Source organism: Castor canadensis, chromosome 15, assembly GCF_047511655.1.
Source record: "Castor canadensis chromosome 15, mCasCan1.hap1v2, whole genome shotgun sequence".
NCBI classification, from domain to species: Eukaryota; Metazoa; Chordata; class Mammalia; order Rodentia; family Castoridae; genus Castor; species Castor canadensis.
In genome coordinates this window covers 34,626,969-34,640,630 of record NC_133400.1, presented here as the reverse complement: position 1 = coordinate 34,640,630, position 13,662 = coordinate 34,626,969, and the positions used below count along the sequence as shown (strand labels likewise).

The 13,662-nt window shown below is 38.1% G+C and overlaps 1 protein-coding gene across 3 annotated transcripts in view; it reads right to left on the bottom strand.

Moving 5' to 3' along the window:
- Brd7 (bromodomain containing 7) overlaps window positions 1–13,662 on the bottom strand; it is a 32,803-nt gene that overhangs the window by 3,439 nt on the left and 15,702 nt on the right. For 2 of the 3 annotated variants that reach the window (XM_074056028.1, XM_074056029.1), the window contains exons 6-13: window positions 13,450–13,560; window positions 9,041–9,225; window positions 7,839–7,962; window positions 7,173–7,248; window positions 4,914–5,021; window positions 3,863–3,998; window positions 1,851–1,962; window positions 226–282 (exon numbers count right to left, since the gene is read on the bottom strand). In XM_074056028.1, coding sequence (XP_073912129.1) covers window positions 226–282; window positions 1,851–1,962; window positions 3,863–3,998; window positions 4,914–5,021; window positions 7,173–7,248; window positions 7,839–7,962; window positions 9,041–9,225; window positions 13,450–13,560 — 909 coding nt within the window. Of the gene's footprint in view, window positions 1–158; window positions 283–1,850; window positions 1,963–3,862; window positions 3,999–4,913; window positions 5,022–7,172; window positions 7,249–7,838; window positions 7,963–9,040; window positions 9,226–13,449; window positions 13,561–13,662 lie in introns of all 3 variants that reach the window. The other variant, XM_074056030.1, reaches the window with a different exon arrangement.

Genomic DNA, 13,662 nt, shown 5'->3' with positions numbered 1-13,662 from the left:
ACTCAATGAATATTTTAATTTTAAAATAAATTTTTTTGTCATTTAGGTATTTTAGTTTTTCCTCAATTTAAAGAAGAATAATTTTGTCATAATAAATATTCTTATTTACAAGAATAAAATATGGGCTCGGACCGTGGTTCAAGTGGTAGTGTGCTTACCTAGCAAGCAGCAAGGCCTTGAGTTCAACTGCCAGTACCACCAAAAGAAAGAATAAAATTTAATCACCTCCATTTCTTTTGCTGTATCAAATGTCCTGGTCTGGCCTTCGTCTTCAGGTGATGACTAAAGGGATAAAGAAAAGCAACCTTTTATGAAAACATATAGTAAAGGCAAATAACAAGAAGAATAGGAAAAGTGTCAAGTTTTGTAGCAAGATAAAAGGAATGACTATGAACTATTAGAATAGAACTTTGCAAATGAGAATGAATTAAATAAAATTATTAGCATTTGAGAATATTTTGAGGTGATGCTGAGACCTGGGCCTGATCCAAATTCCATACACATGTTCGAGAAGGTATTTGGCAAATAGCATATAATACTTAACTAAATGGAGTCTTTTCACAAGGTTAAGACTTTGAGAAGACGACAGGAAGGAACTCTAGAGACTGCTGGGCATTAACTGAGCAGTGTTCTGGGACAGCAAGGGATTACTACAATATGTAAATGACACAAAGAATGTGGATGTTTCCCACAACCTACTTTCCCAATTCTACTTGTCCGAGAAAAGGTACACATAAACAACACACAAATGCATCATGGGCATCAATGAAGAAACATTACCTTTCTTTCAAAGTCTGTATTGTGATTTAGCCAATTTCTAATTTCTAAAAATTATAATTTATTTTTTATATAAAATTCTTATTTTCTAGTATAAATTCTGAGAAGAAAAAGTCCTGGATGAAAGGGCAGAAAAATCACATTTTGAAACATATTGCCATATTCACCAAATAAAAGTAATTCAAGGGTTGGCAGAGTGGCTCCAGTGGTAGAGCATCTGCTTAGCAAGCGTGAGGCCCGAGTTCAATTCAAGCTCCAGTACCACAAAAAAAAAAAAAAAATTTTTTTTTAGTTAAACTATTAATTAACTCAGATTATTTGATAGGAAGGGTATAGTATACGTATTTTTGAGTTGATATAAAATTTAGTATTTTTCAGATCAAATGAAGAAAGCAGTTGATGTGCTAGCATTTTGTAGCAGATCACTGAAGGTGAGGCACTGACCCCAGCTTAGTTGACAGGGCCACCTGAGGAACAATCACCATATAGGCAGTTCTACACAGGGACAAAACATTGCAGTTACAGACACCACTAAGAATTATAACTTTCAAGAGATAAGGGCTCCTCTAACTATGATGACAAGAATGTTCTGGAGGTCAACACTCTTCTATGGCAGTAGGAACACTTTCTGGCTCTAATCACTGGGCCAAGACATGAATTATTCTAGATTATGAACTGTCTTGAACTGAATTAGAAGGAGTTTTCTACCAATGCGCTCTTACTACACAATAAGGATAAGAGTGGTCATTTATTATTTTAGCCAACCTAGTTTCTAGTTTGTAACACTTTCCTTTTTTTCTAGGATTTGTAGTACCCACTACCTTCTGAGTTGTAACCCCCAGTTTTGAGTCCCCAAGATCAGAAAAGAAAGGCAATGTGTGGCCCTCATGGACTGTAGCTATGTTATTTGTTTCTGTTCACTGTCCTCCACCATGGCCCCCACCCTGCTGGCTGTCTTTCCAGGGAAGTGGAGTCTAGCTGTCACAAAGGCTAATCCTGGGTTTCATAACACTGAGTGACTAATACTTTAGAGCCAATAATAAACTACTCTGTTTCTTTAGCAGCATTCTTACCGTTTCCAACTCCTGCAGGGTCCTAGAATGCCCTCCTTTTGTTAAAACATCCAGCAAACTATCTGCCATAACATATGGATAATCTTGGCATGTTGCCAAAAACTCATGGATGCTGAAAGACAGAGAGTTGGAAAGTCACTTTCACATAATCATTCTCCATTGGCTTAAAATCCTTTTGTTGTCTTTTCCATCAGAAGCCCTTGGTTTATACAACACAATGTAAAACTTTCTGCCCAGAAGCAACACTGCATTTACAGATCAACCAGTGATACATGCGTCATCATCAGAGAATTAAACAGTATCAAGAACAAAGTGAAAATAAAATGTTTCTGAGGGCTGTCCAAAAAATCTAAGTCCTCAGTGATGGTGCCCAGGCAGTTCTTTGGGCTTCTTGCCACTCCCCTTAGCGAACTCATTCGCCTCAAGCTAAAAAAACTCTCAGTCATATCTCCACTTGAATGTCTAGGAGGTATTGCAACCTTGAAAACTGAAAACAATGGACCTTCTCCCAGAGTGGAACTCTAAAACTGTCTGCTTTTCAGTAAATAGCAACTACATCCTTTTAGGCTAAGTCTGAAAACCCTGGAGTTATCCTGACTTGTCTTTCACACACACACCATTTCAATCAGTACAAAAAAGAAAAAAAAAACAAAACAAAAAACCCCCAAACAAAAACCTTACTAATTACTGATTCCTTCTTTCTCTCTTCTGTTTTTTGGTGGTACTAGAGTTTGAACTCAGGGCCTTATGCTTGCTAGGCAGGTGCTCTACACCTTGACCATGCTTCCAGGCTGGTGTAGGCGATCTTTGAGAGACAATAAATAGAAATGAACTGTCATTTAGTCTTGGTAATTCCCTGAGATACCCAAGGATGATTCAGTTTTTTTATCTGGCTCAACCTTTTGCTACAGTGGCTTGAACCATGCATGCCCCAGCCCCACAACCCCCTTCTTTGCTTTAGTTAATTTTCCAATAGGGGCTCCCATTTTTGCCTGGGTGTCTGCCTCGGACTGCAATCTGCCTGCCTATCCACCCCCCCCCCCACCACAGCTGAGGTTACAGACATGTGCCACCATGCTTGGCCTGTTGGATGAAATGGGGTCTTTGCCTTTCTCCAAAGCACTGTCATCACCTGAAGGGAGAGCCTGGGTTATATCACTATTGTGTCCCTGACTAATGGAATCCCAGCATCTAGAAAATGCCTGGAACATAGTGGGCATGCACTGCCTATTTGTGGAATGTCTAGGTGAATAATCCAGAAAGAATGTGTTCCAGCTGGTGAGGACAAAGGACATAAATGGACAAAGGACAGCCAATCCACACCTACTTACATGCAAGTGATCAGAGTACCCTTTTGTCAGAAAACAGGGGACTAGTTAAGCTACAGGGAAAATTCAAGCTCAATGCCCACCCTGTGCCATGGTCCTAGTAAATCATGAAGCTATCTCATTATGTTGATACATAATGGGATACAAAGTGCTCAGCATCCTAACCAGGAATACAGAAATTATTGACACTCTGAGACGTACAGTAAGGAATGGTTGAGAGTAAGTGCAATGATCTGATTCCTGATGGCCAAACAGGCCCGCATGTCAATTGCTTTAGGAATCATATCCCACATCTCATAGCTTGGGGATAATGTGCTATGAGCTCCATAACTGACTGAGTTTGAAATATAACTCACTGATATGTAAAATTTTATAGTAGAACAGTGGGTACCAATCAACATTTTAAGGTAAGAAACTCCTAAACACTAGTTATCAGCTGAGGTTCACAGCACCATAAAAATGACATTTCTATAAGAAAACATTGCAGATGCCATTATCAGGGAGATATGTTTTCTCTTTAAAATATTTCATTTATATTGAAGGATCATAATAAATATGGGTCTATTATTGTCCATTAAAAATTACTGGAAACATCCACTATTTGGATAACCTTGTAAGTCTATCTATAAATCACATACATTAACATTTTAGAAGAATGTGCTCGGCATGTTAACAGTGACTCACCTGAAATCACTTGGAAGGCCAGAGTCTTCCCCATAGGTTGAGTAGATTAGATCAGAATCATCTTTGCTGATATTTGCAAATGTGGAGTCATAATGTGGGGCATAAGAACTGTAGGGTCCATAATTCAAGTATAACACTATTGAAAAGATGAAATACTGTATTCATATTATTGAATTTATGTCAATGTATTTTCTTATTAAAAGACAGCCCTTTCAAGAGCTAGGTGCTGGTGGCTCATGCCTGTAACATCCCAGCTAACTGGGATGCAGAGATTCGAAGGACTGCTGTTCCAGACCAGCCTGGGCAAAAAAGTGTACAAGACCTCATCTCAACAGAAAAAAAGCTGGGCATGGAGTGTATTCCTGTCATCCCAGCTACAGTGGGAAGTGTAAAATAGGAGGATCACTGTCACTGGCCTCGGCAAGAAGCAAGACCCAATCTCCAAAATAACCAGAGCAAAAAGGGCTGGAGGCATGTAGAGCACCTGTAAGCACAAAGCCCTGAGTTCAAATCTCAGTACCACCACCAAAAAAAAAAGATATTTCCTTGTTCTTTGACTTTTTTTACTGACTGGTCCAGTCATCCCCAGCATTCTTAGGGAATGGGTTCCAGGACTCCCATGCAGTAAACACAAGGATGTTCAAGTTGCATAAAATGGCATAATATTCAACTCATCCTCTACTATACTTTACCTAACGTAATGTAAATAGTTGCTATATTGTATTGTTTAGGGAATAAGAAGAAAAAAGTCTGAGTTGAATCCAAAGATGCAGAGTCCACAGACAGAGGGAGCCAACTGTACCTGTGAAGCTGTAACTCAAATGAATTATTCCCCACAAAAGAGAGAGAGAAAAAAGAACAAAACTTGCTTTCAATACTAATACCTGATTTTATGGTTTCTTTAGAAATGAATAAAATAGCTAATTGATCCTGCAAAAATATCCCCTAGAGAGCTAGTGAATAAAGCAATGAGTACTAATCACACTTCCTTTCCCTAACTCCCTGAAACAGAGAGAAGTGAAAAAACATGACAGCTATGTGGGAGCCTCACCTGGGGTTACTTTGTTCCTTTTATCCTCTTTGAACCCCTGTAATGTATTCACTCCAGACTGAAGTCTTCCAGTCGTCATTCCCAGTCTTACAGGGCAGTAGCCTGGTTCTAAGACATAAAACCAAGCACAATGAAGGAGACACGCAAGGAAATGATCCTCAGGGTACGCTGGGTGCTTTCATGTGTATTACTTCATGTTAGCCACACCACATGGAGGAGGTTGCATAGTCCTTACTCTATCCATTTTTAAGAGAAGAAAATATGATCTTAGAAAGGCAGGAATGTAGCCAAGATAAAAAATCTGGACCATCTCATTACATTGTACTGCTTCGTGGAATTCTTTATAGTCAGGTTACACTTGACCTAAAGGTAAGATTCTCATTAAAAACAAAACCCCAAAACACAGATTTAATGGTAAGACAATGGAGATAAACCAGTAGAAAGGTTAGTGAAAGACTTAAGAAAGGCAAAAACAGTCAGATTAAAGACAAACGGATTAAGCACAGATCAATGTCTACGGAAGATCTATTTTTACTACAATGTGAAAGAGCCTTAAAAAATGTGATTATAGTAAAGCAGGCAACGAAGTCCTTACTGAGACTTGGAATATGTGATATAAGCAGAAATCATGAGGGAGGCACCTAGGAGGATGGAAACATGATCTCCACCAGTTTCAACAGAGAAAGTGTTTTCTCTCCTGAAAAAAGTTTTGCTTTTTATAATACCATCATTGCAACAAAGGCTACCACCACAAGAAATCAGTGCGATAAAAGCATGTGTAAGAAGCCTCGAGCATCTGCAACAGATCTGCCCCTCTTCAGTGAACAGCCTGCAGTTTGGTTTCCTAATGTGTACTGGAACTCCACTCCACCAGGGTAGGTAAAGCTGAGATAGGCAGGGCAGTGTGTTCCACATTAAACCACAAAATGTCCTGCTAAGGGAGCAGACATGCATGGAATCAAGTCAACTCTGGCCATATCTGATCAGAGGAGCTGGAGAAACAGGCACATCTCAGGGTCTAAATAAGTTAGTTGCATTTCATCACCAGATTCTCTACACTAGAAAAAGCAGTATTTTCAGTTCTGTAGCATTTTCTGTGACTAAGAGCCATACAAAATTTTACTATGAAAAGTACACATGAAGTTAATAAATGAGTATGCTTTGAAAACAGCACTAGCTCCTTTTCTTTTAATAATGTTTATTGAACACTAATAGGCTTGCCCTTTCAGGCTTTACATGCATCAAGCTCTTCCCCTTCTACTTCAAAGTTTTTTCAACTGTGGGTCTCACTGCTATTCGCCGTCCCCTACTTGTGGGATCAACCTAAACAAAATCTCCTTAAGGAAACCCTTCCTGATTCTTAAGCAGTAGGTAGGCACCTTCTTATATAAAATCATGCCTGCTCATATAGTATTTACTCATGAGGCACCTTCTGTGATTTTCTTTTTTTGGTGTGTGTGCCCTCCTTCTTGCACCCTAGAGTTTCAGGGAAAGGGACCTGTGTCTTGTTTTGCTCATTATACACAGTTAGCTTCACGTATGGCTCCAGAAAGTGACTTGCCCACAGGGAACAATGCATATTGGAGACTATTTCCTGAATTGGAAGAATCCTGTTTTACATTCCTGTATCCCCAATAATCTCTCTCATGACAATATGAAACTGGGTAAATTAACATTAAGGGGAAGTTAGGCTACCTGTCATAATGAAATAATTGGTATCTAGCCAAGTTCTCTGTGGATGATGCAGTATTAAGACAAGTAACACTACCAAAAAAAGGAGAGGAAAGTTGTCATTATTCAGGTTTGCTGCTTTAAAATGTCAACCCAGGTATTATGGTTTGGATATGAAGTGTCCCCCAAAAGGTTCATATATTGAAAGTTTGGTCTCTAACTGGTGGTGCTATTTTGGGAAGTAAGGCCTAACTCTTAAGAAGTAGGTCATGGGGGTTGGGTGTTTGTAATCACAGGGGTATATCTTGTCTCTGGCTCCCCTCTCTCTATTTGCTTCCTGTCTGTCATGAGGTGAGCAGTCTCTAACACATGCCCACTGCCATGATGTTCTGCCTCACCATGGGCTCAGAATCAAAGGAGCCAAAGACCAGGGACGGAATCCTTTGAAACTGTGAGACCAGATAATCCCTTTCTCTGCTTAAGTTGTTTGTTAGGTATCTTGTAACGGTGACACTGACTGACTGACACACCAGGTTAACGTTTACCACCACACATCATCAAATTCAAGCAGTCTCACTCTGATCCTACCTCCTACAATGGGATCCACAGGATGAAGAAGTCCCAATGTTGTTGTTCCATCTGGTTTTCTTCTTTCAAATTCACACTGCAATGACCCAAAGTAGTCACATGGAATAAAGTTTTATATATTCCACAAATATATACAAAGCCTTATTTTAATCTAACTAACTTCATAGGTACCTATCACCATTAAACTCAATGACTTTCACACCTGTCTTCTATGTTTATACAGGTCCTGATGGACTACAGACGCGGAGGGTAAGGGAGTGTCAGAATTTTAAAAAGCTGTATAGGTCATCTGGGTCTGCCTAATTATCAAAAAAGGAGGAGACTTAGGATGGGGAAGTGAGTGACTTGCCCAAAGTCACAGATAAATCCACTTAGTTTTAAAACCAATGTACTCCACAGTATGATTTCAAAAGACCAGAATATAAATGTTTTCTTTATAAGTTTAAAATAAAGCATGCTGCTCACTTTCTAATTTTAGAGCATGTTAATTTCACTAGAAAGAAAAACAACTCCAATCATACATACTTTATAAACATGTAATTATTTTGTGAGTGTTCCAGTGATGAAGACCTCTACAGCAGATACTGTTTTTAAAGTACACGGGAACTTTAAAAACTACTGAGTTTGGAGGCCCCAAGACAGTGAGGAGGCAAGGAAGTCCCTCACCTGACTGTTTGCTAGCCGCCGGGTCAGCTTCCCCCCAGACTCCTGGACAGCACGGTCAATCTGCTCCTGCTCCCTTTCTGAGTTGTTGCTTCTCCACTTATCTTCAAGTACATCTCTGTCTTTCCTGAAACACACAGTAGTACACAGTTAAAAAATATATACTATATACAAATAAGACAAAAACGTTAAAAGTTAATTCCAAATATGAATTATAAATACAACTGGAAACATCTCTACTACTGTCATCAATTACAGTAATGACCTAGGGAAAGCTCTAATCATGCAGAGACAAAGGCAAACTTTCATGGCTACTTCCCTCCTTTTTATTTTTTGGTACAGTGTTAGTTGTTTTAAATGTTTTTTTGGGTACATTCACAAAGATGAATTCTACTTTAGACATAACTTTGAAGGAGGAGGAGGAAACAATTTATTGAACTTCAATTTAAAAAATGTTTAATCTAGTCAGGCACCAGTGGCTCACTGCCTGTAACCCTAGCTACGTGGGAGACTGAGATTTGGAGGCTCATGATTTGAGGCCAGTCTGGGCAAATGGTTTATAAGACTCCAATCTCCAAAATAACCAGATCAGAACGGACTGGAGTCATAGCTCAAGCAGTAGAATGCCTGCTTTGTGAGCTCGAAGCCTTCAGTTCAAACCCCAGTCCCACTAAAACACATTCAAAATATGTAAATCTTAGATCCAGAACGAAGAAATTTGTCACAAGTTACTTCCTTTGCAATATGACAGTAGAAATCCCAAATCAAAACCCTCCCCACAGTTAACAGTGAGGTTGGTAGTGGGCAATTAGAGATATGGTCAGCAGCATGGTATGTGGACTGATTTGCTGTTCAGTCATGCTGGTGGCTTCCTGAAGGACCAGTCAGTAGTTCTTTACTGCTCATACCAGATGCCATCTGGTGGGAAACATGCAGACTCTTTAGGGACAGCCCTTATGTTTAGGAAGAGCTTCAAGTGCTCAATTCCTTTCTCTTCATGGAATGAGGTGACAAAATACTCATTTTTTTCTTAAGAAAACAGTTCTACTTAAACAAACTCCCTGACAACAAGAGTCCTTAAAGATAACTGACTAGTTTTAAAACTGACATACTGTGAATTTATTCTTCCCATGCCAGGCTCTGAATCTATACCTTCCCTCTCTTACTAAAAATATAGTTAACTTTCATATTCCAAAATTCCTTACTTTCTGTTGTCCTTGTTGGGACTTTTGAAGGCTGGTGCTTCAACATCTCCAGAGTCTTCTCTCTCTCGTGGCCAGCAGCCACTTTCCTCCCCACTTTGTGAAGCATCGGTTCTGTCTTTCTGTTTTCGAGTTTTTTGCAAGTCTGCCATGAAGTCTATGCTTTGCTTTAGACTCTGAATTCTTTCCTAAAAATGTTCAAGAGTATTCTTATTGTATGGTTGTCACTGAGTTTTATGGTAATATGTGTTTTCTCCATAGGACTTTGCACTTATCCTGTTGTTAAGTGGGGAAGAAAAACAATTACACACAATTATACCAGAGAAATGTTATATTGAGGAACCAGGATAAAGTCTATTCCTTTAATACAGATCATTTCCAATGTAAGAAAAAGCTTTACAGCTTTATTGTACCTCCAGAAAGTTAACAGAAGAGAAAGTGTGAATTGAGACTAAGTGTTAGACTGGCTTATCTTTTGAAACTTAAGAATGATAAAGAATTTAAAACCTGGAGCATGTGAAGACCTTTATGCTCTGGTCTCCTATGGTGACCACTGATAACTTTGGTCTTTTGTTGTGTGGGAAAACAACACGCCTTGGGGAGAATAAATGTCTGCTAGTATAGCTCCTTTCTCAGAAGCATAATGTTCTCACTAACCAGGGAAGTCTTGTTTGTATTTCATGAAACGTATGCTTAATTTTCCACTGGAATAATGTGCTATGAAATTTTCATTAGGGTCAAGGGCTTGAAATTTCTGAGCAAATTTGCTCAGTGGCTACTTGGCCTTCAACCCTGAGTTGTCACTGGATAAAACATGAGTGCAGCCTTTTTAAGGCTTCATTATGACATCAGAACAGACTTGGGTGGAATAAGAGAAACTGGAAAGTCTGTAGGCCATTCAGCCCAGAAACACTAAATGACTCACCTAACGGCACAGAAACAGTAACTTACGCCTCTCGTCACTCACCTTTCTTCATCACAATAAGCTCCCATTAGTGGTGCAGATGGTGAGATTCCCAAGAACATGGGTCTTGCTAATCTTACTGGATTTTTAAAGGAACTATAAAGCTACTAAAGTGATCTATTTGACTCTATATGAATAAAGACACTGGTAGGAGAGAAAAAATAAAAGTGTGTAAATTTATCATCAAGAGAGGGACAGTGTTAATGGGGTTTACCATTCCATTTTTTTTTGAGGATGATATATTTTAGTAAAATGGAATTATACTGAAAAATAATTTGGTAAAAAGTTTTTTTTTTGGCCAATAATCATTTGCTCTCCATATCATTAAAAAATTCTTTTTTTTTTTTTTTGAACCTAGGGCCTTGCATTTGCTAGGCAGGCGCTCTACCACATAAGCCACTTTCCAACTCTTTTTGCTCTGGTTATATTGCAGACAGGTCTCGCTTTCTGCTCAGGCTGGCCTAGACCACAATCACTCTATTTTAGGCTTTCTACTGTAGTGGGGATGACAGGCACATACCATCATGCCTCGTTTTTAATAATTCTAATGTGTAACAAATTTAATGATTTAGTTAAAAACCTACAACTGGACACTTACGATTTCCAAATTTCCTGGAAACATTAAATAAATCTCTTTAGGAACCTCTAATTTACATCTTTAGGACAAGTTCCTAGAAGTGGAGGGAATAAGTATTTTTAAGGCTTTTGATGACTGCCAAACTGAGTTCTAGAAAGGGCTTTTTTTTTAAAATCAATTTTTATTAGTGTTTGAGAGTTTCTCTGAATCCTTAACAAACTGAATGGTATCATTAAAACAAAACAAAAAAACCCAATGAATGATTTTAAAATCATGTCTTATTTTACTACATACTTTGAAATATTCGTGAGTTTGGTTATCTCTATAACTTCATTGGTAACTTATTTCCCCTTTGTAAGTCACTTAGGTCATGTCTTATTTATCTCCATATCCCTAGTACCTGACAAAGGGTGCTCCATATGGCCACTCCATAGCTACTCAATGGCTTAACAAATGGGCTTAGGTTACAAAGTTCTCAGTAACTTTTTAATTTCTACTCTATAAATTTTGTAAAGCAGAAACTAATAAGAACATTTAGGGATTTTTAAAAAACATAAACATAGTTAAAACAATTCAATTAGAGAAATTTTTCTAAATTTAGAAGTGAGTCAAGAAAAAGTTTAATTTTATTTTGAAAGCAATGTGTTCTTCTTTGGTAGTTAAAATGTCTCCAAGTAAGCATGCTCTTTACTTGGAGAGCATCCTCAATTTTATATTCTTACATGACTAAAAATGCTGATTCTTTGACATTAAAAGAGCTAACTTTTGTTTTTTTGAGACAGGGTCTTAACTAGGCTAGGCTGGCCTTGAAATTCTAGGCTTAAGCCATCCTGCCTCAGTCTTCCAATATAGTTAACTTTCATTGAGTGCTTCCTTCTCTATGCACCAGACAACCTTATGAGGTACTATTATTACCCCCATCCCACAGGAAGAATGCTAAGAAAGGTTACTGGCACAAGGTGACACAGCTTCTAAAAGGCAGGGCTAAGACTTGAACCTTGATTGGTCTGATTCCAAAGCCACTGTGCAAGAAACACTACTATTTGTACTACAATGCAGCATTCTACCCAAGTATTTATTTAGGAGATCAATTCATTCTTCACTGTTGTAAGGATCCCTCCCATCCAGGGTGGAGAGAACAGTCAACAGAGAGCTAGAATACAGGGTGGGTAGGGCTCAACAGGAAGAGATCTGAAAATAAGGAACACAACAGGGAAGGAAAGAGAGGGATAGTGGAGAAATTTACTTTCTGTGCTTCCAACCTCCCTACTCCAAGTAAAATCCAGGAGAAACTGGAATCTTTTTCTTGTGATATTAGCTACATTACTTAAAGAAAAGAAATGGTGGTAAATCAAAGTTGATAAAAAGTATTAGACATCTCCCCCCCAACTCAATATACATATTTTGGAGTGAATGAAGACTACATTTGCTGAATATACTTTTAATTCAAATACAACAAGCAGTTCTGGGTTTTTAAACTTGGAATATGGCTTGGGTCTAGATTTGGAGAGTCTTCCTACAAAAAATGAGATTTTATAATCTCCTTTGCAAATTTTGCTAAACACAAGTAACTGGCTTACATTAGTTTCCCAAATCCTTAGGAAAGGATAGGAACTATCTTGTCTAAATATAAAAAGTGTAAGAATAACCAATCCAAAGATTTCTTTCCCTAGTTAAGTAGATCCAAGGACTTCTCAAAGCCAAGCACAGATACTCAGACATCTGCACACCAAGGCATTTCTTTAAATGCTGAATTGGGATACAGATGATCACCATAAAAATCGGAAAACAAAGTCAAGTACATGACTCATTTTTACCATCTTTTAGCTGTCCCAAGTCTGTGCTCAAGCTCTTAGTTCTGATTACTTCTCCTTCTACCTGTCTCATACTGACTTATTTCTTCTTTGTAAAGTCTCTCTCCTATCCGGCTATTCTATTCATAACTCCAGATTTTGCCTAGAATCAGAACATTCATGCTAGAACTCACCTTGAAGATCACAGAGTAAGCCCTTCTTCTTTATGGGTGAGAACTGGAGCCCAGTGTGGTTATTGATTTTCCCAGGTTCCACAAGTTAGTGGGAGCCATCTCACACCAGAACCCAGACTTTGGGATGCCAGTGTCACCCTCAATTAATTTCCCTAAAGTAGTCTCTAATTAGTAGGTTCATCTTCCTCAGAGCTGTGAGAAAAACCTCAAAAGGTGACTTGTGAGTTCTCATTTTTCCCAACAGATGTATAGTGATGACCTTGGTTTACCTTCAAGTCTTTTATCAACTGTCAGTGAACAGCATGTATTTTTCTGCTACTATCTATGGTATTAAATGTTTAAACTCTCTCATGCAGCTTGTTTAATGTTGGTACCTCTGCACACATTTCTCTCACTTCAAATGCCTATTTTATGTACTAATTCTTGTCTTTCAGTGAACAGCCTACTCTTGTGAAGCCTTGGCTTTGGGACAGCTTCAAATTATTTCTCACTTGTATTTTTTGTTTCTTTCTACTATAAGTAGCTGTGCTTTACCAGAAAGTACAAGAGTGACCACAACATCAAATTCTATCACTACAAAGGGAAACAGAGAACACTCCTCCTAAATTCAGATTGTTTCTTAAATAGAAAGATTATGCTTTCTACAGCAAAATAAGTCTATCTGCTCACTATCAATTGAATTGGCAATTCCAAATGAAAATCTTACTGCCTTAAATTTCTTTTCTTGACTGAATTTTTTCCAACTTTTTTTTTTTTTTAACTACTTTAATATGAGCTGTCAGTAAGACAGAATCAACGTTATAGTGGATTTACATCTCTATAACAAACACAAGGATACAGATTTTATGGTAATTATTATTTGTGACAAAGACAGTTTCCTTTACCTGGCTAAGAATTTTCATCCCTGAGTGCAACAGCTTCTTTGCAGCTTTATAATAAATGGTCTCTGGTTTGTTATAAATCATGGCATTAGTACACATTAGTTTGAAGTTATCCTACAGAAAGAACATTAAGAGGGAAAAACGTATTAGAACAAAACAACCTCGTTACACCTAGTTTGAAACCATATAGCCCCTCTAAAATTAAAAAAAAAAACA